The sequence below is a fragment of the Pelodiscus sinensis genome, chromosome 2 (genome assembly GCF_052426305.1).
Source record: "Pelodiscus sinensis isolate ZL-2025 chromosome 2, ASM5242630v1, whole genome shotgun sequence".
In the NCBI taxonomy this organism is placed as follows: Eukaryota; Metazoa; Chordata; order Testudines; family Trionychidae; genus Pelodiscus; species Pelodiscus sinensis.
The window spans coordinates 166,196,006-166,223,273 of record NC_143053.1 but is presented as its reverse complement, the minus strand read 5'-3'; the positions used below and the strand labels follow the sequence as shown (position 1 = coordinate 166,223,273).

Sequence of the window (27,268 nt, the reverse complement as noted above, 5' to 3'; positions counted from 1 at the left end):
CATTTAGAATAAAAATCCATTTAGAATACAAACTCTTTCCACCTGGGTTTGGCTTCACCAGCTCTTTCAAACACATGTGACACTGGAACCTACGCCATGTTATGATCTCTCAGATTAAAACTGAAGGACACATGACTGGACACTGATCCTTCCAGGACTTCACTTACAGGCTTTCAGGGATGAACAGCTACGGGACCAAATATTGAAATCTCTCTCAGAAGACTGGGCAAAACCAGTTTAGTGCTGCACAGTTCAGTCTTATTACAGTTTAAATGCAGATCAGCAGCACTTTCTGATCAACAGTATAAAAAGCTCCCAGGAAATTGGTCATATGAGCACGGAGGCTTTTTTGAACACTTTCCGATGATGGAGATCATCCACCTTTAGTGCCATGTCCTGGTTAGAAACTTGATTGTGGAAGGGCAGAATGCAGTTTACAAACCAGAACTAGTGAAGGAAAGGACAGATAAAAGGAAAGAGATTATCCCTTTGTCCTTGACATTTAAAAAAAAATATTCCCAATCACCTATCCCTCACAGCTATTGGAGAGCGCTGCCCTTCATTAGTTGCTTACAACACATAAAGAGGTTGCTCGGAGAGTCAAATACCTTACCATTATCCAGATGCCTGCATTTATATACTGAAAGATGACTGGATAAATGGCCCAGAGTTAGGTTTATTGTCTCTTGGTAAAACTGTCCCAAGTTTGATCCATTTAGAATAAAAATCCATTTAGAATACAAACTCAGAGTGCAAACTCAATTTCCAGTTGTATTTTTTCTGCTTCATACATCAGCAGCACCATTGAAGATTTTGCCATTTGGCAAGTAGTTGACAATTCCTTCAATGATGCATGAAGCAGCATAGTTTTCAATTCACCTTCCTGTTGTTGTATTAGTTCTCGAGTGCTAGCTGAAGTGTAGTCTCTTTATTGTGATTTTACTTAGTGCCTTGCGATATATAAATTTAGTAATTAATATTTCACAAGTTTTGGGCCAAGTAGTTCCTAAAATAAACATCTTTTGGTTTACAATACATGTTGGCCCTTCATTTCCTAGCAAAATAATCATATATCAACATCAGAAGTTTGCTCAGGTACAATCCTCTTACCTCCAGAAACAACTTGCTCTAACCATCTAACTCTCCAAGGGAAAAAGAACTCTCAGATGATGCCTGTCGCAGTATCTCAGATGATAGCCCTCAATCAATTTAATTGTCACCTCACTGATTCCATTAATTTTGATGTTATTTCGTTCCAGGTCAGTTACCAGCTCCCGCACAGAGTCTCTTTCACTTCTTCAGTTCCATCCCTCACGTTTTTCCTACAATAGTGTTCTATTCATAGACTTTGTTAATTTTTAAGAAGGGAGGATTCAGTGCAATAGCAGCAATAATATGCCAGTGGATCGTGTTGGTCTGTTTAAACTAAACAACATATTTGATAGTGCATCCCTTAGCATCCGGGGAAAAAGATGAAAAGCAAGCTGTGTCCCGGAGTGCACGGCTTCTGCTCCCCCCCTCCCCCACCTTGCACCTGAAATGGCGCCCTTGGCTGGCTTGGAAACAAAGAGAACTGGAGACCCACGTCAGAATAAAGATCACCTTTGTCTTGAAGACGTGCCTGAAATAAGAACAGTTCTTTAGGTTCTGTATTCAATAAGTTTCTTTGTGAATTAAAACAAGCTATGGGTTTTCCTTTCATTTAAACTTAGTAACTTTGATCTGCCTAGTCTAACTTGCAGCCACTTAAAGTCTACTGTTTGTACTTAATAAAACACTTTTATTTATTTTCAGGACCAGTGAAACAAATTTTTACCTGGGTGCGGGCGGTGGGGGGATGACCACCACCAGTATGCATTTCTCTTTTTTATTGATAAAGAGGGCGAACATCCTCATGAGCTTTCTTTGTGTAAAACTTTTACTCAAAGAAAAGATGGATTTATTTGGGATTTTCATCCCTTTTGAGAGTTGGTTTCCTGGGTGCTGTGCCCTAGAACTGCATCCTCCCAGAGCTGAAGTGGTTCAATGACTGCACTGCTCTTGGGGGGAGTGGCTACTCCAATTCTGTGCTTCGTCTGGGGAGAAAGGGGAGAGCAGAGAATATGGCCTAGCAGGAGCCCAAGTGAGCAAGAAGGCTGGTGTTAATCAGCACACCGGAGAACAATCCCAAGAGGTCTTCTGTGACTGTACCCTGTTACATAACCTATTAAGTGAGGCTGTTTGTGGGAGCCTACATAGTTGCTGCCCATGCAATACTTACTCTGTAGATCAGTGTTTTTTAAACTGTGTTCCGCGGCACACTGGTGTGCTGCGAGGCAATCGGAGGTGTGCCACGGAGAACAACAGAATTAAAAATGGCTTCCCTTAAAGGGGCAAGTGACCTTTTTTTTTTGGCACAACTTTCCCCGACCCTTTTTTCCACCCTCGACCTTTTTTATTGTTTTTTATGCTCAACAAAAAATCCTTGGTGTTCCTCTTTTAAAAAAAAAATATTGTTTGGTGTTCCTAGGTCTTAAAACGTTTAAGAAACACTGCTGTAGATAGTACTGAACTCCTCTATCAGCTAGGCACCTTTTAGAAGTACTAGATTTCTTTTAAAAAATTGAATCACTCAAAAATGGAGCATTTAAACTTGCTGCAGCAGATACTCAACTCTGAATATTAATGTTCAAACATGGAAACTAAAGTGCATTAGTCATTCATCTTTTATTTAGAGTCAACCCCTTCTGTAACTGTTGACTTTATGAAGCAGTACAGGTCTTTGGGAGTCTGTAAGCTGCACAGACTTACAATGTGCATTTGCAGATAAATTAAATAATCAGCATTCTCTACGGGGATTATGTAAAGTCTGTATCTACAGAGATGTGCTTGACAGTGAAAGTCTCTGCCCCATGGAGTTTCCATAATCAATGAATCATTGAAAACTTATCCTAATTAGCCCAGTTTTTCCATGGAAATTTATTATTTGTGAATGGTTTAAATTTCATGTTTCACTTAAATAAACTCCCTTGTTGTCTGATTACTAGTTAAAGGAATAAATTACCTGATCCAAAAAGAGGACTTATCTTAACCAAGAAATAGTCTTTCCAATGTCTTTGATGTGATTTGGTTCAAGCCCTATAAGGTTTTCTAAACAAAAATCTAAACAGGCTTTCTTCTATAAAATTTACTGAAGCCAGTCAAGCTGTATGCCTCTTGAACTTTTGCAGGGTTTTTTTAAGTGCAAGAGTTCCAGTGAAAATCAACCACAGCAAATTCAATGAAGCAAATGTCTGCTCTCAGGGAAGAATTTAACTGAGATGCTTAAACAGATTCTCTTTTACTTTCAAAGACCAGTCCTTCACTGCACGGAAGCCTGAGCTGAAAAATACAATTCTCTGGTCTGGTAGTTTGATGCACCAATCTGAACACAGAGGATCCTGCGAAAGACTGGAGACAAAAAAGCTGGCTCAAGTATGACTGAAAAAAAATTAACTGACAAAAGCAGTAACAAGTGAAGTAAGTTTTAATAAGCCTAAAAAATATAACCCCAGTCACTGGTCAAAAGTATCATGATCAACGAGGGATTATACCAGAGGCCTGAAGTTGTGCATTCAATCATTAATAGCAATAGCTGCAATGAAAGACATAGAATGTGAGTGCTTCTTGACAGCTTGCAGAAACTATCCTGTCAAGGGTCCCAGTATTAACGCACAACCAATGTGTCATACCTAAACAAAAGCAGTATTAGTGACTGTGTTTTCTGATGGGAAAGAAGAGAAATAGGCTGTTACAGGCTCAGAAAGAAGCGGAAGTTTTTTGGAAACACTGCTAACAAACAAATCCTTAAATTTCTGTTCTTTAATACCATTGCCTACATTAAATACTCATTCTTTGAGCATCCACGACCTACATTTTAAAATACCACTGTAGTTATAATACATAAGTCATTCAAAGCAGTAGGACTTCTCCTTACCCTCTGTCTCCTAATCACTAGTCAGCAGACCAATAGGTCTCAAACCCACCACTTACCACCAGACAAAAATTCCTCTCTCCTTTCATCAGTGCTCTACCAGGACTCGCTCAAATCACATTTGTTTGGCTCAAGAGATTCAAGAAAAGTCAACCAGAGAAGAGAACATTCCAAGGCAAAGCACGCTTGACTGAGAAGGCTCTGCCATTTGTAGTAGGGGGAAGCACCTCTGCAGCCCTAACGCATTGAGTGCAGAATAGTCTCAGGAAGGAAGGTCCTAGACCAGTGGTGGACAACCTGCGGTGTATGGGCCTCACGTGGGCCCACTGGGGTTCTGTGCACAGCCCGCAAGGCATTTTGTTTAGCATTGCCCATGTTCAGGGTGCCAGATTCTGCTGGTTGCCAACCACACAGTTATTTTTCTTACTGTTATTACTGAAGTGACATACACATAAAGCAAGGGCCTGTGAAGTGAGGTGCATGTTGATTGCACACAACATTGACTGTAAGAGCAATGTAATCTCTCTGCAGCCAATCTAAGCGCTACAATGTTCCATCGGCACACCCTGCAAATTCTAGGTATGCAAAAGCACTTAGCAAAACTACCCTATGCCAAGAAACTGTCTTGGTTACAACAATCTTCTGGCCCACTCTCTAGCCTAAGTTGCCCATCACTGTTCCAAACCATTCAGGGCTGGACAGGGCAAAAGCACCACTTTAAATTCCAACAGGTAGCTCAGAGTCGGAAAACACAAGTCCCAGGGCACAGATAAAGTGAGGATCTATGCCTTCTCACACTTCCTTTAACCTCAGACAACTTCCCATTCTTTTCACGATCCAGTTAAAAACAGACCACCTCTTAACCTCCTTTTTGAAAAAATCTTGCCACACCTCTGCTAGAGTCAATATGTCATTAGTTATTTTTGTCCTTTAACCCAGATAAATATTTCCATTCACTTGACGAGCAACGTAGAAAAATTTTGTTCAGCTTTGTGGGCAGAGTGTTTCAAATACACATGATTACATTTGTGTAGTTATGGATATTTAGTTGCTTAATGTATATAAAAGAGAACTGTAATAGGTTTCTTAAGCGAAGTCAGGAGAAATATCCACATCTGTTCCATAATTGGGCAGAGTCAACTCTAAATACAGTCAAGCATTTTTTTCTTTTAAAAAAGATTACAGGCAGTCCCCGGGTTACGTACAAGACTGTAGGTTTGTTCTTAAGTTGAATCTGTATGTAAGTCGGAACTGGCGTCCAGATTCAGCCGCTGCTGAAACTGACCGCCAGTTCTGACTTACATACAGAATCAACTTAAGAACTCCAAGCGTCCCCAAGTCAGCTGCTGCTGAAACTGATCAGCAACTGATTCCAGGAAGCCCGGGGCAGAGCAACTCTGCCTGGGGCTTCCTGTAGTCAGCGCTGGTCAGTTTCAGCAGCGGCTAAATCAGGACACCTTGGGCAGAGCAGCTGGGGTGCTGCTGGGTTGCTCCGCTGCCGGCTTCCCCGAGGCTTTGCGAAGCTGCGGGGGGGAGGGGGGGGGGAGGGCTTTGCTCCGCATCTTCCTGGTCTGCAGACCAGGGAGACGCGGAGCAGCTTTTCTCGCCCGGAGTACACGGGCGGCGGAGTACACGGGCAGCCCCGTTCGTAACAAGTCGGATCCGCGTAAGTCGGGGACTGCCTGTATTTAATTTCACCAACCACTCCTGGCACTACACCATCCTCACCTCATCTCAAGTCTTTGCCCTCACGGAGAGAACTGCCAGCTGGTGGTTCCCTCTAGGCACCCACACCCCCAGCAGTGGGAAGAGACTTCATGCACTCCCCCCACCTGCCCCCAGATCAATCGGGGCCTGGAGATGGGGAGAGCGTACAAAGTCTGCCCCCGCCCTGCAAGGGAGCGCTGCACTTAGCCACCTGTTCAGCTGGCGGTTGACTCTAAGTGCCGAGCCCCTTGCAGGACAGGAGGAGACTTTGCATGCTCCCCCTGCCCCCAGACCCATCATGCTCCCCCTACCCCCAGACCCACTTGCGCTCCGCGCAAAGTCTCCTCCCATCCTGCCCTCCAATGCGTGGTGCTTAAGAGACAATCTCCAGGCTTGATTCTAAATGCCATGTGCACCCCGTCCCTAGACTCTGAATGGCCTGGGAATGGGGTAGCGGCAGGGTACAGTCTGTGGAGGCCCTTTTGCCCACCCATGGCCAAGAGAGTGACCAAGAGGGCTGGGGCTCTATGATCTTGCCTGCCAGTAAGGAGCCCCCTGCCTCAAACCTGGAGCCTGCCCCTTACCATAGCAAGCCTGCAGACCCTGAAGGGAGTCACTGAAAGGAGCAGCCCCCAGAGCCTCTTCTCCCCCCCCCGACAGCCTGCCGGGGGGAGTAGCCCCAGGAGCCTGATCCCTCCCCAGACAGCCTGCAGGACGTGTGTGTGGGGGGGAACCCACTAGAGAAGGGTGCAGCCCCCGGAGCTTCTCTCCACCTATACAGTCTGCAGGCCATGGGCAAGGGGAGGCAGGCCATGACGGGAGGGGCCCTGAAGGCTGGGGTCAGCTCAAAGAGGCTGGCCAGCCTCCTGGAGTGTCTCCCCAAACAGGCTGCAGGTGGCTGCTGAGCAGGGGCGGATGAGAATTTTGCGGGGCCCAGAGCCTATTGAAGCACGGAGCTCGGGGCAGCCGCCCTGCTCGCCCTGCCCTATATCCGCTGCTGCTGCTGAGGTTAGGATAGCCCCCGAAGTTTTGATCCCCATTACCAGCTGCAGGGCAGAGGGAGGCAGCTGGAGGCCGGGGTCAGCCCACAGAGAACCCCTCCCCCAACAGGTAGCAGTCTAGGAGCTCCCTCCCTGAAAGTGTACAGGCTGGAGGGAGTGGGACCCCCCCTTCCCCCCAAAAGCTGCAGGCCGGGTCAGGGACAGCTGGAGGCCAAGCCAGCCAGCAGAGCCCCAATCCCCACCCGACAAGTACACAGACCTAGATTCCCCCCGATTGTGGGAGGAGCCACCTTCTGGAGAGTGCTGCCCTGGATCTTTGGGATCTGCTGCTAGAGTGGCACCACTCTCGCTGTCACGGGTGGCCCCAGTAAACCCCCCACCTTCAAGCTCCCTGTTCTGAAGTCCCAGCCCTGAGTCCTGCACCTCCCACCTGCCTTGACATCTGAATCCCCACCATTTCTTGGAACCCCCCCACCTCCTTCCCCCTATTCTGAGGCACCGACCATCTGCCTTGAGCTCCCCCACACCTCCTAACCCTCTACCCTAACCCACCCACATCCTGCCTCTCTTTATCCCCCCAACCCTCATCCCTGCCTTCATTTAAAAAAAATACAGTAATTTAAATAAAGCATGTACATTTTACATTTTTAAAATTCCTTCAGTTGAAGGCCTCTGCTCGTGATAAAATATATGAAATGGTAACATTCTAAATACCAACAGTGAGCTTTCTAACACTGGCATCTAACATTAGGCTCAACAAGTCTATATGTAGGCCCTTAAAGTGGCCTGATTTTCAGAAGAGCAGAGAACCTAACAAATCACATTCACTTCAGTGGGCTTGGTAAATAAACTTAATAGGTCTTCCTAGTGAGTGATGGCAAGGATGGATTAGGTACTGCAGCCTCTGAGGATGTATTGGCCTTTTTTAGAACTATTGCAGTATATTCAGAGTCATCTATGAGAACTAGGCCTATCTATTTGTCATCTCTAGTTAAAGGTCTGCTATTTTCTAAGAGGGAGCAGTGGAAGCTGGGACTTGAAGTGCTGCTTTATCATGATCCTGAGGGACAAATGAATCAACATAACTAGCTGTCCAGCTGTGGGTCAGATGCCACACAGGTGTGTGTATATTTTATTACTGTATCTACTAGCAGGTGAGGCCATTGTTTACCAGGCAAAGTCATTTCGTGTAGATTACACTTACAGGAAAGTTCAAGAAATTAAATATATATATAAGGCAAGTAAAACAATAGTTTTAAAATTGTAGGATTTCAACTTCAAACATTCAGTTTATTGAATTACCATGCATAGTAAATTTGAATCAGAAACTCGTAAAGTTTTCATTACTCTTTCCATAACTAATCTGAATTATGATGTAATTTGTAACAGTAACATTTTTCTTTGCACTAGAATGAGTTGAATAGGTGATTCGATTTTGTTAGCAAATATTTTTTATGAACTCTAATTATAGTAGTCATGACTTTTTTCCAACAAAGAACAAAAATAGTTATTCAAACCTTTCATCCAGCATATTCCGGTGTAAAAAGTAGTGCATTCAGCTAATTTGAGGGGTAAGATTGTTTATTGCAAAATTTGGTATTGGTAGGTAATCCCAATGTATGACTTCATTTTGCACAAACAAATCCACAAACAAATTCACTCTTCAAACTATATAAAAGATATAATTTGGGTCTGATTTTCCTCTTTCATCGGTGAGGCCAAAGGGGTCACAGCGGTATAAAACAAGTGTAGGAGGTGAATTAGGTTCACACAAATCAGTAGCAGAATGGTTGCCAATCTGAAGCACTAAGGAGCATGCAAGCCTATACCCATGTCCTTCACAAGTATTTATTCCTGGGGGAACTGTCTGCCATTCACCAGAGGGAATCTTCCAGAGTTTGAACAGAGACCAGTCACTGCCATTGTCTTAGGGCCTCTGGGAGACTTCTCAGGGAGTGAAGATGCTCTACCTGGCTCCTCTGCCTCAGAACTGCATCTATATAGTGCCCTTCCCAATGCCCAGAACTGCTGCCTCAGACACTTCATGTATCTTAAACACACACACACACACTCTCTCTCTCTTTTCCCAAATCTCAGCCTGTGTTATGAATATTCTGGGTTACCCCTTAGAAGGGGCACAATAGGTATAACCTGATACATTTCTATGCAATGTCTGTGCCTTTTAACACCATTAAGCTTTAATCATATGAAAAATACACAGATCTGCAGGAAAAAAAAATCCTGCACATATATTCCTGGTCCAGTTTCTACATCACTCCAAATCATTCTTTGGGTTAGGGTCGGTGCTCTGAGATGGAGTTTTCTCTAGCCCGCTAAGCCTTTTCTGATCTCAGATAGTCCTTTTGCTCTTGCCCCATGTGTTCTTGCATGTGTCTTTGAGCCTTCCCTGTGAATCATCTTTAAACTGTGGCTTGGTCAGATATTTCTATGTGCATAGGCAGTTCTTACGACCTAGCATGGTCTGAAAAACAACCCTGTCCTGCCAGCTCATGGAAGATTCCACATGTAATTAGAGACAATGATGCTGAAATATTTATAGTAACAACTTCAAAATATCAAGCAGAATTCATAAGCTGTATGGACAGAACCCCCAAATCATCACAGGTAGGCATTTAGTCCCTTTTGGGAAAGTGCCAAATAGCATGTTGTGCTAACACTCTCAACTTAGCAGTCACAATGAGAAACATGGGTGGTCTGCATTCCTCAGCATCAGGCATTAAGTTGACAACCCATCAGGAAAGATTTATTAAGAGCTTGTCTGGATAAAAACATTAGCTGCATATATACACTAAACCATACTCCACTGGCAGTGACATGTAGACATAGACTTGTTAACTTAACTTTCCTGAGTGTCCCTGTATAAATGGCTTCTTAATAACTAATGAAGACTTCAAATATAAACAGTCCTCAAAAGCACAGGCTTAAGGAGTGAAATCCGCTTTCGTTTATTCATCCATTATTCAGATTTACAGGCAATTTTTATAATCCAGTGATAGGTTTCAAGTGTTATCTTCCTCGAGAAAGTACAGATTGTTCTTTCTTTAACTGTTTAATCTAAAATACTATCTATTTTAAAATGGAGTTGAGACTTTTAATATAGCTTTATTATTCTCCCTGCTACAAACAAGGTTATAGCAGATCTCCATTTCCTTATATAGGCCAACAATATAAAAATGAATTTCATTGAAACTCCTATTGCCTTTCAAAAAGTTTAATGCTAATTCTTTAAAATTAATAAAACCATCAATGTCAATGTGGAAAGTTAAAGAAAAAAGACATTTGTTAAGGTCACTGATAATATACCAGCATTTTCATTTAAAAATCACATTCTTCAAAGGTTCACTATCTCAAAAGCTTCAGACCTAGCTCTTAAATGAAAAAGTTCAGCTTCCAACTTGAACCTTTTTCTTCCATAGAAAGTGTTTGCATGAGTTCAGTCCCTTTTCTATGCAAGAGAAACTCTCTCCCACACTACACGTTATTAATTCATGAGTATATTTTGCAGCGTGAACTGATGTTGATACTATTGGGAGACATACTACCCTGGACAGTGACTCCAACAGTCCCTTACAGGATGTTATGATGGGTCAGGGTTATACATTACACACATGGAGAACCTAGAATACTGTGTGAAGTGATATAGGTGATTCAACAGCTGACTCATCATCTCCAAGTCAGTACTGCATCATTGTGAAAATACAGGTAGAATGACAAGAGGTGCCAGATTTTGAATGAATATAAAAACGCCGGCAAGACCAGTCATAGTCATTGAAGATGACATGGAATGTTTGCTGGAGCATGTGTATTAGTTCCAGCACTTGAGTCAATCCAAGTTTGGAAAATTATTTAAATTGATTGGAGACGTTATTCTTCACTTCCTCTCCTCAAAACTGATTTGTAAAAAGGAGGGCACCCACAATAGCAAGGGGTTGGGTGGTGGTTAACCTAGATAACAGTAGGTTAACCTGGACAGCAGCAGGGTTTGTGGGGTAGGGAGAGAAACAAGCTAGCAAGTACCAAAGATGGTGAAAAAGAAAATCTGGAAGGCAGTAAAAGCTACACGAGGCTCGACTGCATTTTTCTGACCCTAAAATTCCTGGCTGCATCTCAGAGTGCCAAGTGGAAGTGGTGTGGGGTTTAACCACTCACTTAGTGGTGACTTTTATAAAATCATTATCTTATAAACCTGTCACGAGAGAAGGAAAGAAAACGCAGGCAACATTTTCTTTCACTGAGACATATTTTAGGCAAAGTTAACTTGAACAAAGAAAGATAATTGGCCTAATTCCATTATTGTTGGCAGTTTTATAGGTTTCAAGGGAGTTGCTGATGATTGTCACTAAGAAGTAGGGATATTAGATATTGTTTAATTGAATAGTCGAGTAACCATATTAATTCCTATCGGTTACTTGACTATTCTATAGTCTCTGGGGGCCAGCAGCCTGTCCCAAGAAGCCTCATGGACCGAGGCTACTCTAGGGCTGGAGAGGAAGGAGACTGGAAAGGAGACGCTGCCATGAAGCAGCCTCTGTCCAAGGAAGCCCAGGCTGACTGCAGACTGAGGGTAGTCCAGCAGCAGCCCCTGCTCGTTGGGGGTCCGAGCTCCCTGTGGACAGAGGCTGCTCAGCCTTCCACAGTTTCTGTTCCGGGGTGGGGTGGGGGGGTTCCAAGCTCCCCATGGACAGAGGCCAGCTCTGTCTGAGGACAGCTTGGGTGGGGCCCCTAAAAACTGAGGTACCCAAAATACACTTAATGCTTGTAAGCAAGAGGCAACATCAACCAAAACTTCCGATTTGTGATGCAGTCTGGGACTTCATTTGCATCATTTATGTATATCAAAGCAGTGATTGTTTCTAGCAGCCACATTATTGGAGAAAAAGAAAGGTCAACAATAGAAAAATAAATGTATGTTTTCCATCCAGCTGCATGGCTCACAACGGATGGCACCTTAAGCAAGAGACATATTGAACAAGAAATAGTCACCATTAAATAAACACACTAGTTATGTTTGGCAAAAACATGCCCTTTTCAGTTGATTGTACTCTCAGAAAAAAAGCAAAAGGTTAGTACTGAATTTAAAGCCAACACCTCAGCTGTCATTACATGTAGCAGCATATCAATACAATTCAATTAAAAATTAGGTATTGAGCTATCGGAAGCTTTCTGAACAATTATTGCAATTATGCTTAGGCTTGTGCTTCACAAAAGTATCAGAAAGGACTTAGAGTGTGATATCCTTCATCAGTCTTAATAATACATTAGATTACTGAACGAAAGTGAGATCGAAGCAGTCAAAGATTTAACGAGTAGGTTACTTGTTGCTGAAGTGCCTTTGTAGACGTCACACTCCAACTGCACTAATAATTCTGTGGTTATTATTCCATTTTAAACCGCTCATAATACTCCTTTAAAACAGATCTGTCCACAGTGAGTTGGACTGATAAAGCGCAGAGGGTGCAGTTGAGGTTTATTGTAGTCCCTCCTCACTCTAGGTCCAATTTAGCATCCCTCATACATAAAGAGCAGCATCAGTAGTCGAAGCGACGAGGAGTCCCGTGGCACCTTATAGACTAACTGAAGTGTAGGAGCATAAGCTTTCGTGGGCAAAGACCCCCTTCGACAGATGCACATAGTGGAAATTTCCAGAGGCAGGTATAAATATGCAGGCCAGGATCAGGCTGAAGATGACGAGGTGGATCCAATCAAGGAGGATGAGGCCCACTTCTAGCAGCTGATCTGAAGGTGTGAATTCCAAGAGAGCAGAAGCTGCTTTTGTAGTTAGCAAGCCATTCACAGTCTTTGTTTAATCCAGAGTTGATTGTGTCAAACTTGAAGATGAACTGTAGCTCAGCAGTTTCTCTTTGAAGTCTGGTCCTGAAGTTTTTTTGCTGCAGGATGGCTACTTTTAGATCTGCAATTGTGTGTCCAGGAAGACTGAAGTGTTCCCCTACAGGTTTTTGTATGTTGCCATTCCTAATATCAGATTTGTGTCCATTGATTCTTTTACGTAGGGACCGTCCAGTTTGGCCGATGTATATAGCAGTGGGGCATTGTTGGCACATGATGGCATATATTACGTTGGTAGATGTGCAGGAGAATATACTAGTGACAGTATGGCTGATCTGGTTAGGTCCTGTGATGGTGTTGCTGGTGTATATATGTGGGCAGAGTTGGCACCGAGGTTTGTTGCAAGGATTGGTTCCTGAGTTCGAGTTATTATGGTGCGGTGTGTAGTTGCTGGTGAGAATATGCTTCAGGTTGGCGGGTTGTCTGTGGGCAAGGACCAGCCTAGCTCCCAAAGCCTGTGAAAGTGAGGAATCATTGTCCAGGATGGGTTGTAGATCACTAATGATGCATTGGAGAGGTTTTAGCTGGGGACTGTAGGTGATGGCCAGTGGTGTTCTGTTGGTTTCTTTCTTGGGCTTGTCCCGTAGCAGGAGGCTTCTGGGTACACGTCTGGCTCTGTCAATCTGTCTCCTCACTTCCTTGTGTGGGTATCGCAGTTTACAGAATGCTTGTTGAAGATCTTGTAGGTGTAGGTCTCTGTCTGAGGGGTTGGAGCATATGCGGTTGTACCTCAGTGCTTGGCTGTAAACAATGGATCGTGTGGTGTGTCCAGGATGGAAACTGGAGGCATGCAGGTAAGTATAGCAGTCGGTAGGTTTTCGGTATAGGGTGGTATTGATGTGACCGTCACTTATTTGTACCGTGGTGTCCAGGAAATGGACCTCCCATGTAGATTGGTCCATGCTGAGTTTGATGGTGGGGTGGAAGCTGTTGAAATCATGGTAGTCGAAGCGGATCCTGAAGCTCAAGAGTTCTAACGGCTGTTGTCAACGGATCTTGGTGTGTGAGAGTGAGGCAGCCTCTTATACCTTCTTAGGGTGATGGAGTGAACCCAGGGGATGAGGTTGGGGATAAAAGAGTAAACATATTTTAAAGGGTTTTCTGGCTCATAACTAGTCAGACAGCAGCATCTGCAGTGTGTGGAGGGGAACCCTCCACCCCAGTTTCTACCAGGATGGGTAATCTGTATTGATGGAAATGGCACATGAAAAAGGTTCATGGTGGGAGATTCTTCACCAGAATCTTAATAAGTACCCCAGGGAAATGTTTCGCTATCAGAAGGTGAAGACATTCCAAATGGGACTGTGAGCAAAACTGTTGTATTATGTATCTGCACAGAGAACTGAGGAGAGGGATGGGATAGCACTGCACTTCCTTCTTCCCCTGTAAAAGAGAGGGAGCTGGTGGAGGCTGGATCCTTTACCCTCCCCTGCCCAAATAGAAATGGGGGATGAGGGGCTAGAGCCTCCTTCACCCCTACTTTGTAACGGATGGAAGGCAACAGAAGTTATTATTTCCTTCTTTGCCTTTCAGCCAAGGCAGTGCGTGGCTCTCCCCATTTGCTTTCAGACTGTAGGTTATGGATAGAGGACAAGGTCTTTCTTTAGAGGAGGAGTATAAAGGGATTCCTTGTTTTCTCTCAGGTGCTATTTAGGGATGTAAAATCCCATTTAATTGGCTAACTTGTTAAACATATTGTTTACCTGGCTAACTAACTAAAGGGGAGCAAGCAGGGGGCCGCTCCAGCCTGGCTAGAGCAGCCCCCCATCTGCCGCTGGGCTGGAACGTGATTCCCACCCAAAGCAGTCCCTGCCTGCACTAGCTCACCCCTTGTTGTAGGCCTACAGACAGGGGTTGCTCCAGCATCCCAACTGGAGCAGACCCTGCTTGTGGGGAGCCTGGGGTTGCCACAGACCAAGGTTGCTCCAGCTGAGATGCTGGAGCAGACCCTTCCTGTGACAGGCCAGGGAGCCCCAGCAGGCAGGGGCTGTACTGGAGCAGGCCCTGTGCACAGCAGGCCCCTCACAGTGAAGCTTAACTGGTTAAACCTTCACATTCCTAGTGCTGTTGCTGTTCCACTGGAAGAAAAAGACTCCCCTCTTCCTCCCCGCAAGCCAGAGAATGAGGAGCTAAATTCCACTCTTGACTTAACCTTTGCTTACTTAGCTAATAGCACCTTTGATTTCAAAGGGCGTAAGCCACTGGTCAGCCTAAGGGTTCTTGTTTTCTTAATTCCTCCTAAGAGGCCTACATTGATGTATAGAGTGCCAAAGTCTGAAGACTTATTTACATACCTAAGTGAGCCTCTTGTCTTGTACACCAGTGCCAGCCACCCGCCACAAATTGTTTTTCAACACGTTAGGCAGTTCATTAAATACAAATCAACACAAGCTGTCTTAAGAAAGTGGTTTGTTTGTCCCTCTATCTAGGGTAATTTCGCCTAGCAAAGACATAAATATTTACTCCCTGCGTAGTAAATATGGTGAGCACTCAGACTGTCAGGGCTACTGTAAATAACCATTTCATTTCAGTGAAAACTTAACAGGAGCCTCGGTTCCCTCATGGGGAAGAGTTATAATGTTGCCAGAGATTGAAAGATTAGTTGGCTTTACCTGGAGACTGTTTTCTTCTATCTTCTTCTGGAGTATCTGAAGGCACTTGGTGAAGTCAGTGAGGTCTTGATCTGGTGTCTCTATCAATTCACACCCCTAGCAATAAAAATAGGAAACAAAAGAATAAAAAAGGTTGATTATTTCTCAGTTGCAAGAACAAGAAAAATATGATTTCTCTAGTCATTTGCTGGTCTTACATGATTATCCACATTGGAATGTATATTGGTTTAGGTTGTTAATTAAATGAACTGTGGTCCCACTTGCCCACAAGTTTGTGCACAGTGATGCAGAAGTAGAATACAAACAATAAGGCTGAGATAGGCATGGGGCTTAAGTCCTCAGCAGACCTAGATACACAAATTACCCTCCTAAATTCATGCCTACCCCTCTGAGAAATCTAGAGAGAACTCTTGAATATCTGGATATGTATGTCTGTAAGTACTGTGTTGGCTGGGGTCTCCCCAAGACCATGGTTGGAGTCTTCCCAAGCAATGAGCATTGCAAATAGGCAGTTCCTTGTAGGATTAGCTTCTTTTCCTCTCCTGTGCTGCAATTGTTATATTTCTGCTATATGCCACAAAACTTTTGCTAGTTCCAGTAAGCTGATAAGTTAATGTGCAATGATATAAAAATCAAGCCTTCTTATAATAGAAAATGTAAGAAAATGGAGCCGAGCTGGAGTTCAGATTTGTTAATTCAGAGCTAAAATAATTCCTAAGCCTCTGGCAAAGAGCTGAGTAAGGAAAAAGTAATGTCTACCACAAAGTCACCATTCAAAGAGGTTTCAAGGATACAAAACACTTGTATGGCATCATAAATTATAATAAGAACCATACTTGCTAGATTTAGAGGTTCTCATACCTACCATTTCAAGGTCTCTTTAAAAGCTTTCTGGCTCTATGTCTGTCTGATTCATTTTACATTTCTGCCCTACACGGTAGTGACCGATAAGAAAATTAGGTTCTTGCCACTCAGAACATATTAGAGTCTAAAAAAGTATTGCATACAATGTTGGTAAGGCAAATAAAAACAAATCTTGTCAAGTTTCTCCTCCACTTCCATGGTTAAAATATAGGGCCAGAAATGAAAAAAAGAGAGAGAGGCAGAATTCACTAGTGCAGCTTGCAAGTAGCACTTAGTTATTTGCCTACAGCAAAATGATAAATCCCCAATAGCAGTAGTAACCTCTTATTTTCCTTCCTGAAACGTGTATTCTGTTCTGTTCTTGCTGTAGTTTACGTATCAACAAACCAAATGGTAAGAAACTGAAGAAGGGAAAAAAAAGAAAGGAATCCATGAGAAGGGAATGGTGAATATTTTGTTCCAAACATGTATGCACACCTCAAAATTCTTTGAGGCCAAACCAGTTTACTTATGAAGAACAAAGCGATGGCTCTTCTGCCATTTAAATAAGCGAGTGTCCTGCATACACTTGTATTTAAGATGAAAAAAATCGCTGTATGCATACTCAATCTCTTATTGGACTTAGGAAACATTCCAATACCGTAAAGTTTAGCATCATGTTAGGGTGCCTGCCACCATGACACCATAGACATTGGTAATGAATGAGTCCCTTGAAGCACCCATACATAAGTTTATTAACCTAATTAGTCTCAGATGTTATAGTCATCAACATATTTGAAAAGTGATTTTGGTTTTTTTGCAACATCTATTAACATTTTTCATAACTACATTGCAGAGTATTACTGAGTACAACCCCCACCCCAGAATTCACAAAGCTTCCTCCAAATTCTACACAATTCTTGGGACCATGTCATTAGCCATATTGGTGTGATATCATTCAGTAAGTGAGGGAGGCTTTGTCTAGTCTACCATGGGCTGCTGATGTCAGTTATGCAACTTCAACTACAACAATAACTTAGCTAAAGTTGAGGTACTTAGGTCTGTTTATCTTCGCTGTATTAAATAAATAGCTGACACTTTCCCATTGATTCCATCTACTCTTCTCTTGTGGGAGTACCGCAATTGACAGGAGAATGCTCCGCAGTCAATTTATCACCTCCTGAGATTGATCGCTGCCAGTCAATCCCACAGGCAGTGAAGACGTGCCTGAAGACCTCTCTCGCAAGCCCCAAAGTTTTGACTCCCATCTTGGAATTGGTTTCTGAATATTTAGAGATAAAGTCACACTACTTTTCTACCATTGGGCTGTACATTTTGCCCCTAAAGGAGAACAATTTCTTCCTGCAACAAAAAGCTTCCAGTTCAAATATTCACCATCTGTTGTCTGCAACAAATAGCTATGCTGGAAGTTGCCCACCTGTTCTTGGATACAGCCTGTTGGACTGAATCCCTGCTGGTTCCACTCACCTCGTCATATTTTACTTCGATTCCACAGAAGAGTCAGGTGGCTTTCTGAATTACGTGGAATCTATATCTAACGGTTTCTCACTTAACAGCTTTCCTAGGGCTGATACAGCATCTGATTCTTGCACTTTCCTCTCTCTAAAATGGCCTGTTGAAGGGAAAAGGACTGGGTAGGGATCGTTGAATTGAGAAAGTAAATGCGTGGTTGCACAGGTGGTGTCGCAGAGAGGGCTTTGGTTTCTTTGACCATGGGACTCTGTTCCAGGCACAAGGATCGTTAGGAAAAGATGGGATCCGCCTAACAAAGAGAGGAAGGAGCATCTTCGCAGGCAGGCTTGCAAACCTAATGAGGAGGGCTTTTAACTAGGTTTGTTGGGGGATGGTGACCAAAACCCTTAGGAAAGTGGGGAAGTCAGATACTGGGAAGAAAGGCAAAAAGGAATGAGCGACAAAGGAGGACCCCTGATTCAAATGGAGAAGGTAGGGCAATCAACTGGTTATCTAAGGTGTTTGTACACCAATGCGAGAAGCCTGTATAACAAACAGGAAGAATTGGGAGCCCTGATCCAGTCCAAGAACTACAATTTGATTGGGATAACAGAGACTTGGTGGGATGACTCGCATGACTGGAGCACTGTCATGGAAGGGTATAAACTGTTCAGGAAGAACAGGCAGGGGAGAAAAGGAGGAGGAGTTGCACTCTGTGCAAGAGAGCACTATGATTGCTCAGAACTCCAGTATATAGAGGGAGAAAAGCCTGTTGAGTATCTATGAGTCAAGTTTAAAGATGTAAGCAACAGAAGTGATGTTGTGGTTGGTGTCTGCTACTGGTCACTGAATCAGGTGGATGAGGTAGACGAGGCTTTCTTTGGACAACTGAGAAAAGCTGACAGATCTAAGGCCCTGGTTCTCATGGGGGACTTTAATCACCCTGACATCTTTTGGGAGACCAATACGGCAGTACACAGACAATCCAGGAAGTTTTTGGAAAATGTTGGGGATAACTTCTTGGTACAAGTGCTGAAGGATCTGACCAGTGGCCATGCGCAGCTTGACCTGCTGCTCACAAACAGGGAGGAACTAGGAGGGGAAGTAGAGGTGGGTGACAACCTGGGAAGCAGTGATCATGAGATGTTAGATTTCAGGATCCTGACCAAAGGAAGAAAAGAGAGTAGTACAATACACACCTTGGACTTCAGAGACCTGATGGGCAGAATCCCCTGGGATGCAAACATGAAGGGGAAAGGAGCCCAGGAGAGCTGGCAGTATTTTAAAGAAGCCTTGTTGAAGGCACAGAAAGAAACCATTCCAATGAGTAGCAAGAGAAGCAAATATGGTAAGAGACTGGATTGGCTTACCGGGAAAATCCTTGGTGAACTTAAGCACAAAAAGGGAGCTTACAAAAAGTGGAAACTTGGACAGATGACTAGGGATGGGTATAAATGCATAGCTCGAGAATGCAGGGGAGTTATCAGGAAGGCAAAAGCGCAACTGGAATTATCTTATCTTGTGAAGGATAACAAAAAAGGTTTCTACAGGCATGTTTGCAAGAAGAATGTGATCAGAGAGGGCATGGGGCGCCTCCTGGATGCGGGCGGTAACCTAGTGACAGATGATGTGGGGAAAGCTGAAGTACTTAATGCTTTCTTTGCCTCTGTCTTCACGGACAAAGTCAGCTCCCAGACTAATGCGCTAAGTGACACAATATGATGAGATTCAACAAGGACAAGTGTAGCGTCCTGCACTTGGGATGGAAGAATCCCAAGCATTGTTACAGGCTGGGGACCAACTGGCTAAATAGCAGTTCTGCAGAAAAGGACCTGGGGATTACGGTGCATGAGAAGCTGGATATGAGTCAATAGTGTGCCCTTGTAGCCAAGAAGGCTAATGGTATATTAGGGTTCATTAAGAGGAGCATTGCCAGTAGATCCTGAGGTGTGATTATTCCCCTTTATTCGGCTCTGGTGAGGCCACATCTGCAGTATTGTGTTCAGTTCTGGACCCCCATTACAGGAAGGATGTGGATGCACTGGAGAGGGTCCAGCGGAGGGCGACCAAAATGATTAGGGGGCTGGAGCATATGACCTATGAGGAGAGGCTGAGAGAGTTGGGTCTATTTAGTGTGCAGAAGAGAAGAGCGAGGGGAGATTTGATAGCAGCCTTCAACTTCCTTAAGGGAGGTTCCAAACAGGCTGGAGAAAGGCTATTTGCAGTACTGATGGATGGCAGAACAAGGAACAATGGTCTCAAGTTGCGGTGGGAAAGGTCCAGGTTGGACATTAGGAAAAACTATTTCACTAGGAGGGTGGTGAAGCACTGGAGTGAGTTACCTAGGGAAGTGGTGGAGTCTCCATCCCTAGAGGTGTTTAAATCTCGGCTTGACAAAGCCCTGGCTGGGTTGATTTAATTGGGATTGGTCCAGCCTTGGGCAAGGGGCTGGACTTGATGGCCTTCTGAGGTCTCTTCCAGCTCTATGGTTCTCATAGAGCTTCTTTGTTGTTCTATGATTCTATGAACAACTGGGAACTTCTTTTAATTGCTGGGACTTGTCTGTTTCCTTTCTTGACTGCATTCCTAAATTCTCCTCCCTGCAAACACACCCCACAGGGTTTGACTAGTCTAGTCTTCTCAGTTCACTACTAGAAACCCAAAGCAACTGCCACTTCCACTGTCACTTCAGGTCATCATGTGCAACTTTATGTTGTCCAGTCACAAAGTCTCAGAGGATTTTCAAAGATTTGTCTCATTATCCCAAATCAGAAGAGATTTTTTAACCTAATAAGGAAGATGACAGAAACCAAACGCAGGGAGGCTAAAGAGCATCAGGGTTTCTCAATGAAATGTTGCTAATACTGGGAGGCCCGTTTCAAAGATACTGAACTGCCACTGTGTTGGACAACGAAATTGCTAAATGTGATTCCTTAACTGAAGCCCACTTGAGAAGAGTCTGCTCACTCAATAATAGGGAGGCAGACTCATTGTTTCTATATCCAGAAACAGGAGAAAGAAGGTTGTAAAAGGTTGCATGAAAAAAACAAGACCCCTTCTCAATCTGGAAATCCCCGAGGCCAATGCAAGGCTCAAGCTATGTTGGCACACTCTGGAACACTATCCCAGCATTTTTTCCTTGGGTGCTAGAACACCAATCTAGCACTTTAATACTACCACTTATCTGTTACAGTGGTGCCAGAACATACTTCCTCTGCTTCTTTCAGTCTTGAGCATAGCCTCTCCAACCAGTTTTATGAGAAAATGAAGAGGACAGGTGATGATTAAATCAGTGGGAAAAATGGCTACTCTCAAGCCTGGTGAGAAATGACATGAGAGGTTAGGACAGTTTCTAACTCCTAAACTGAACAGCAGAGAAGGAGAATCTTGTCTTTTGACAGGATCATTCCTTGCTCCACAGTTCAGTCAGAAGCAAGCAGCATGTAAATCCCGATTTAAAAACAGATTTAAAGCCCCCTCAAACACTGGCATATCCCTTTTTACTGTAACCAAGAGTCTTATCTCCTCCCTGCAGAGTCAATTTCGGGCAATTGAAGGCAAACTATTGCTCTACATTCAAATCTGAACTATATTTTTCAAGTGAGATTATATGGCAGCTTTTACCTCCGGTATTAGGAAAGCCATCTTGTAAGATGCTCTTGGAAAAGAAAAAAAATTGAAATGTAACGACAAAGGTAGTTCTCAGAGAGACAATTTCAAGATGATGGATGTAAGCTGCTGTAGTGAAATATCACAGTACTTGAAGGAACCAGAGGTATGCTACACTTCAAGTCAAGTGCCAGCACCAAAAATATTCTAAATTCACTCCCACTAGAAGAAAGTTTTCAGGAGTCTTGTTCTCTAAATTGAAAATGGCAGTAGAAGTGCTTAATTTAAAATTTAACAGTTGTTTTTTTAAAAATCACGGCATTGCTCACAAGCCTAAAAGCTAAAAATGAACACGAAGAAAAGAGGCCCATAGAGGAAGGAAACATAATATGTTTCTATTCAAACTCTACAACTGGTGCAGCTTTGATGATTACCCACATTAACCTGTGTGTCCCTCTGTAAATTATATTGGAAAGGAATGTGTAGGAAAAAAAGTTGTGTGATCATGGAAGACTTCAATTTGAGTGACATATGCTGGAGGTCTCATGCTGCCAAAAACATCCTTACAATGTCTAGATATTACAAATGAGAATTTCTTAACTCAGAAAGCCTCACATCTCAACACAGGAGAATTTTATATTAGACCTCTTCTTGACAGATAAAGAGGAACTGATCATGGTAAAAATGAATGGTAACTTAGGTACAATTGATCATGATTGGATCACATTTGTAACTTGCAAACAGAATAAAGTCCAGAGCAATAATATGAACACTTGGGGCTCGTCTAGACTACAGGGAAGATTAGAAAGAGGATATGCAAATTATGCAGGAATTTGCATATCTTCTTCTGAGCTCGCTTTCAAAAATGAAAGAAGTTTAGATGCGTCTCTTTCAGCAGGCCCCTTTGTCAAAAAGCCGCATAAACCTCATTTTTTGAGGAAAAGTTTGTCCCGTGGAATTTGTATATCCTCTTTCGAATCTTTCCCGTAGTCTAGACATAGCTTGAGTGGGCCAGCTTCACAAAGCTGAAAACAATGAGACAAGAAGCTGTGAAGAATTCAAATAAGAAAAAACGTGAATTTTAATTGGGAATTGTTTAAGAACACTTCATTGTATGCACCAAAAGCCACACTTCTCTCATCAAGGAAGAAGGTTATATTATTTAAAAAAAAAATCATTGATCTAGTTTAGAGGCGAGGTAAAAACCGTTATTTTTATTTTTTTTATAGAACAACTGGAAGAATATGGAAGTTTACAGTAATGAATATAAATCAGAAGTAAGGAACTGTAGAAAGTCAATAGGGAAGCAAAGCGATACAAAGATAAATTTATGGTAGGAGAGATAAAACAAGCTGTTCTGACTCTCTTCAAATATATGATAACTAAAAGAATCCTAATAATGGTATTGATTCACTACTGCTTGGAAATGATAGAATGATCAATGATAATTCAGAAAAGACAGAAGCGTTCAATAAGTCTTCTTATTCTGCATGTGGGGGGAAGATAATGTAATCATAGCCTGAGAATGATACCACTGTTTCCATTCCACTAGTTTCCGTGGAGGATGATAAACAGAAACTATAGTTGGACACTATTAAAATCAGCAGGTCCAGACAACTTGCATCGGAGAGTTTTAAAAGAGATGGCTGGGTACAACTGAACCATTAACGTTGATATTCAATAAGTCTTGGGACACTGGGGAAGTTCCAGACTTCTTGAAGAAAATTAGTGTCATGCCAATATTTAAAAAAGCTTAGTATGACATCAATTTTTCAGCAAGATAATGGATGGCTGTTATGGGACTCAAAGAATTAATACCAATCAATACAAGATTATAGAAAACAGATCCCGTCTAACTTGATTTTCTTCAATGAAAATTACAAGTTTGGTTGATAAAAGTAACAATGTTGATATAACAGATTTTCACACAACATTTTGATTACAAAACTAGGACAATATAAAATTCACACAGCACACATTAAATAGATTAAAAGTACATTGAGATCTATTCACTTGTAATGGGCAATCATTGAACAGATGTGTTTCTAGAGGGGTCCTGCGGGAATCGGTTCTTGGCTGTATCATATTTAACATTTCCATCAATGACCTAGAATATAAGACCACCACCTAACAAGGTTGCAAATCATAGACATACTGGGAGTGGTAAGTAGTGAATAAGGTCACTAACACAAAACAATTGATATCACTTTGTAAGATCGGTGCAAGCAAACAAAATGCATTTTAACCTAGCTATATGTAAATGAATGCATCTAGGAACACTGAATGAAGGCCACACTTGTAAGATGAGGGAGCCTCTATCCTGGGAAGTAGCGACTCTGAAAAAGGTTTTGGAGTGGAAGTGGACAATCAGATACACCTGAGCAACACTGTGGCCAAAAGGGCTAATTCAATCCTTAGTTGCATAAACAGGGAACCTCTATATATGGCACAGGTGCAACCACTGCTGGAATGCTGTTTCCAATTCATGAAGGACATTAATAAATTGGAGAAGGTTCAGAGAAGAGCCACAAGAATGATTAAAGGATTAAAATATACTTGATAGTATATTCAGAAAGCTCAATCTATTTAGTGTAACAAAGAAAGGGCTAAGGAGAGTGTCTTTATTATTGTCTATAGGCACCTACTTTGGGAACATTTGATATTGAGGCATGATGGCCTTTTTAGGAATATTCCTACTGATGCAATGGTAGAGGAATTGGTGGTTAGCAAAGCTTGGCCAGCATGCATTACAGAAGGCATGTTCATAGCACTCAAATCTTGTCTTGGTCTCCTTTATGACCTTGTCTAAGTGTCTCAACTTTCCATAGGCTTGCATATCTGCTGACATATTTTGGTACTGGCACACCAAATCTATTTACCTAACACTTTATACAGTAGACTTCCAATAATCCGGAACCTATGGGACCTAGGTGGTGCCGGATTATCAAATATGCCGGACTATCAGGAGGTACTATAAACTGGTTATATAAATACTGTATACATTAAATACTATATATAAAGTGTTCTTAACCCTTTTTATTGTACATACTGTATGCGGTATACTGTAATGTTTTAGTTTTTTCAAGCCTTTTTTACCCTTTTTGCTCAGTTCAGCTGATACCTTCAGCTGACTCCTTTTTTGCCGAAGCTCACTCACTAGGCTCTTGCCATTTTGATGCCGGACTACCAGGAGTGCCGGACTACTGGATGCCGGACTACTGGAGTTTTACTGTATTATGATTTCTCACTTTTCTTGATCAGCACTTCAAATGCAGGTCTTGTCAAACTTCACGGCTTTATTCATGAATAACAAAGTTCTACAAAAGGAACAGTTTTCCAAAGCAGGCAGAATTTCATCAAAGACACTGTAATAATTGCAACACTAAGCAATAATACCTGTAACATTATATATATCCTCTTAAACTTAATGGCATGAACCTTTGGGGAAAAAACTAAAAGCAAAGCAAATTTTACATAAGACAATTCAGCAGGAAAGAAAATAGGAGCTTGTGTCTGGCAACAAAATCACATCACAAAATGGTAGGATGAAGTACCATGGAGTTAGGGCTTTTGTTGTTATGCCTTATTAAGATATTTACAAATGGTTCATTACTGAAGAAGAACAAGACTCAAACAAATAAGATTCTTGGACTCTGAAGTCTAGACAGATTGCTGTGCCAGTCTGAAGGCCTCCATGCCTTTTACTTTTATGGAACTGCTAGGATCCACGGTACAAGTGAATAGGCAGAGAAGTGCTTAAATATCGATCCACATGTATGCAACTCTTTATGGACTGAAAGACACTAAAAACAGACAGACAGAATGAAAGAATGAACAGATGGAGGGAAAAAGAAAATGTTCTGTCTCCAATTGTCATGCCTACAACAGTCTCTAGTAGCATAAAGTAACTTATCTGGACTTTAATATAATAAGTAATTTAAGCACATATGGATCTTTCATGCATGAGTGGAACTGCTCAAGTGCTTAGAGTCATCCCAAGGAAGGCAAAAATCTGCAAAACTATGAGGTTTTTTTTTTCTGAATTGGAACCAATGTTAGCCAAACGCTGACTATCTTCAGCACAGGAGTTCCTTAAGTATGGAGTAAAAGAAGAAATGCATATCTTTAAACAAAAAGAGAAGTAGGAATGATATTAATCTCCCCCAAAGAAATCCAGATAGATGGAGAGTGTAAAGTGGCTATACAAGCAAAACTGGTATCCCAAGAAAATGAAAACACAGCAAGTAGGACAGTTCCTCTGTTTTCAGCTAGAGTGGCATTGTGCCCAACTAGTCCTTCCTAGACCACTCAAGTGAGGAATATGCAATCCCTTGCTAGTAACACAACATGGGGTTACCATATGCTCCCCTGAATGCAAGCGAAGCTTTTGCCGGTGAAGAGGAGGAATGGCCCATGACTTTCCCTTGTACTCTTATGCTTTGAAGGTGAATTTCTTGTGCACAAGGGAGCAAAGGGGAAGGAGAAATCTCCTGCCTACAGCCTTATCCTGTAGGCTACATCCATCTTTCCTAAATGTTATCACCTGGGCTAAATGTCCAGGATCTGGGACTGCTACGTGCAATGCTGGCAGCATGGAAAAGAATTAGGGATTGAACGGACAAAATAATGTGGATATGGATCACCAATTGAAGTTTCCTCTAAGCTATGCAGCTACTTATTAAAGTCCTGTCCAGGGGCTCAGGGTTGCAGCAGGGAGAGGCACCTCTCTCTACCTCCGAGAGCTGCTGCAGCTGCGGCAAAGATGCCTCTCCCCACTGGCCCCTGCAAGGAGCTGCCATAGCCAGGGGACAGGCACCATTCTCCAGGCTCTACAATCATTACATAGAAATGGAGAGGTACTGTTCAGAGTGTTGTTACAAAGACCTTTCACAACAAACCAGTAAACGTGGTTCTATTTTTGGCAGTACTCTCAGTCAAAATTACACCACCTTCTAGACTATGTTATTGCTCATCATAATGCCTGAGGAATGTTTATATTATTAGACTCGCTAGGTGAAGCACAAAATGTTGTGTGGCACGCCAGCTTATCCATACTCAGCTGCTCAGTCCTAGATTGAAAACTGCTCCAAAACTAAACAGACGCGTAAATGTCTTGAAACTTCATCAATAAGGAGAAGCCGCTTCTATTCACAAGCCATTATTAAACTGTGCCAATGCAAGAGTAAGTGGAACTGTCAATGAAGGACAGGGCATCTTTAAAACTGCAGTGCAATCAACTGGCAAAGTTGCCATAGGTGTTCCAATTCAATAAAATGTGGACTGGGACTCTAGCACTCCTTGTGGCCCATCAAGTCATGTACTGAGTTAAAATGAAAAACCTTTCCATCTTCATGGCTGCAGAAGCCTTCAAGAAATCAAAATTTAAAGGATGTCAAATGATGCAGGAGATGAAAATGCTTGCTGGAGAAATAAAGAAACAGGACTACAAGCTCTTAATGATACTAACATTACTAATATTTCCAGGAGTTAGAGTCCATTTACTGACCATAAAAAGCCAATAACTGTCCAAAGCTTGTCTATTGAAGGCACCATCCTCCTAACAGAGCACAGTTGATACCAGAAAGATGGAAATAATATTTTATGATGCTCCTCAATTGTGAGTTGAGCACATGATAGTTTAGGATGGTCTAGGATCTAAAAACATTTAACAGACTTGAGCTAATTAATTTGATAATTAAAACAAGCAGCAGGAAATTAGTGAATTAAATATTATTTCAGTTTCTCTGAAGGGACAAAGTGGGGCTCACTGATTTCTCTCAGGAATCCCAAATGACACTGAGTAGAAGAACTACTGAATGATTTCCTTTTGGATCTGACATTTCCTAAAAGCCAAAAGGCAATTGTTTGACTATTTTAAAGAACAAATCACTTAAGTATTTTAGAGAACGAAACCAATTATTGTAATTAGTGAAAGGAACTTGTGATTTTTAAAGGCACAGAACACTATTACATGAGTACCACTTGGTGGCATGGAAAAAAAAAAACTATATACTCCCTCTACAAATCAAAAGCTACATGAACTTGTCAAATTTGACAAGTGCTAGAAAAAACTGCACAGATGAAAGAAACTTGGACTTCAACAGCTGCAGCTTCCTTCCCCCGCTGGTTCTTTCTGAAAATGTTATTTTTACTAAGTAAATAAGAAGTGGGGTTGTTTTTGTTTATTTTAATGAAACAGCATG

General features: G+C 42.4%; 1 protein-coding gene across 8 annotated transcripts in view; it reads right to left on the bottom strand.

Annotated features, from left to right (window-relative positions):
• TPK1 (thiamin pyrophosphokinase 1) overlaps positions 1-27,268 on the bottom strand; it is a 506,485-nt gene that overhangs the window by 211,139 nt on the left and 268,078 nt on the right. For all 8 annotated transcript variants that reach the window (XR_016348922.1, XR_016348921.1, XR_016348920.1 and 5 more), the window contains one exon: positions 15,141-15,236. Coding sequence is in view for 4 of the 8 variants with exons in the window: in XM_089776507.1 (XP_089632633.1) it covers positions 15,141-15,236 (96 nt within the window). In the remaining 4 variants the exon portion in view is untranslated. The remainder of the gene's footprint in view (positions 1-15,140; positions 15,237-27,268) is intronic.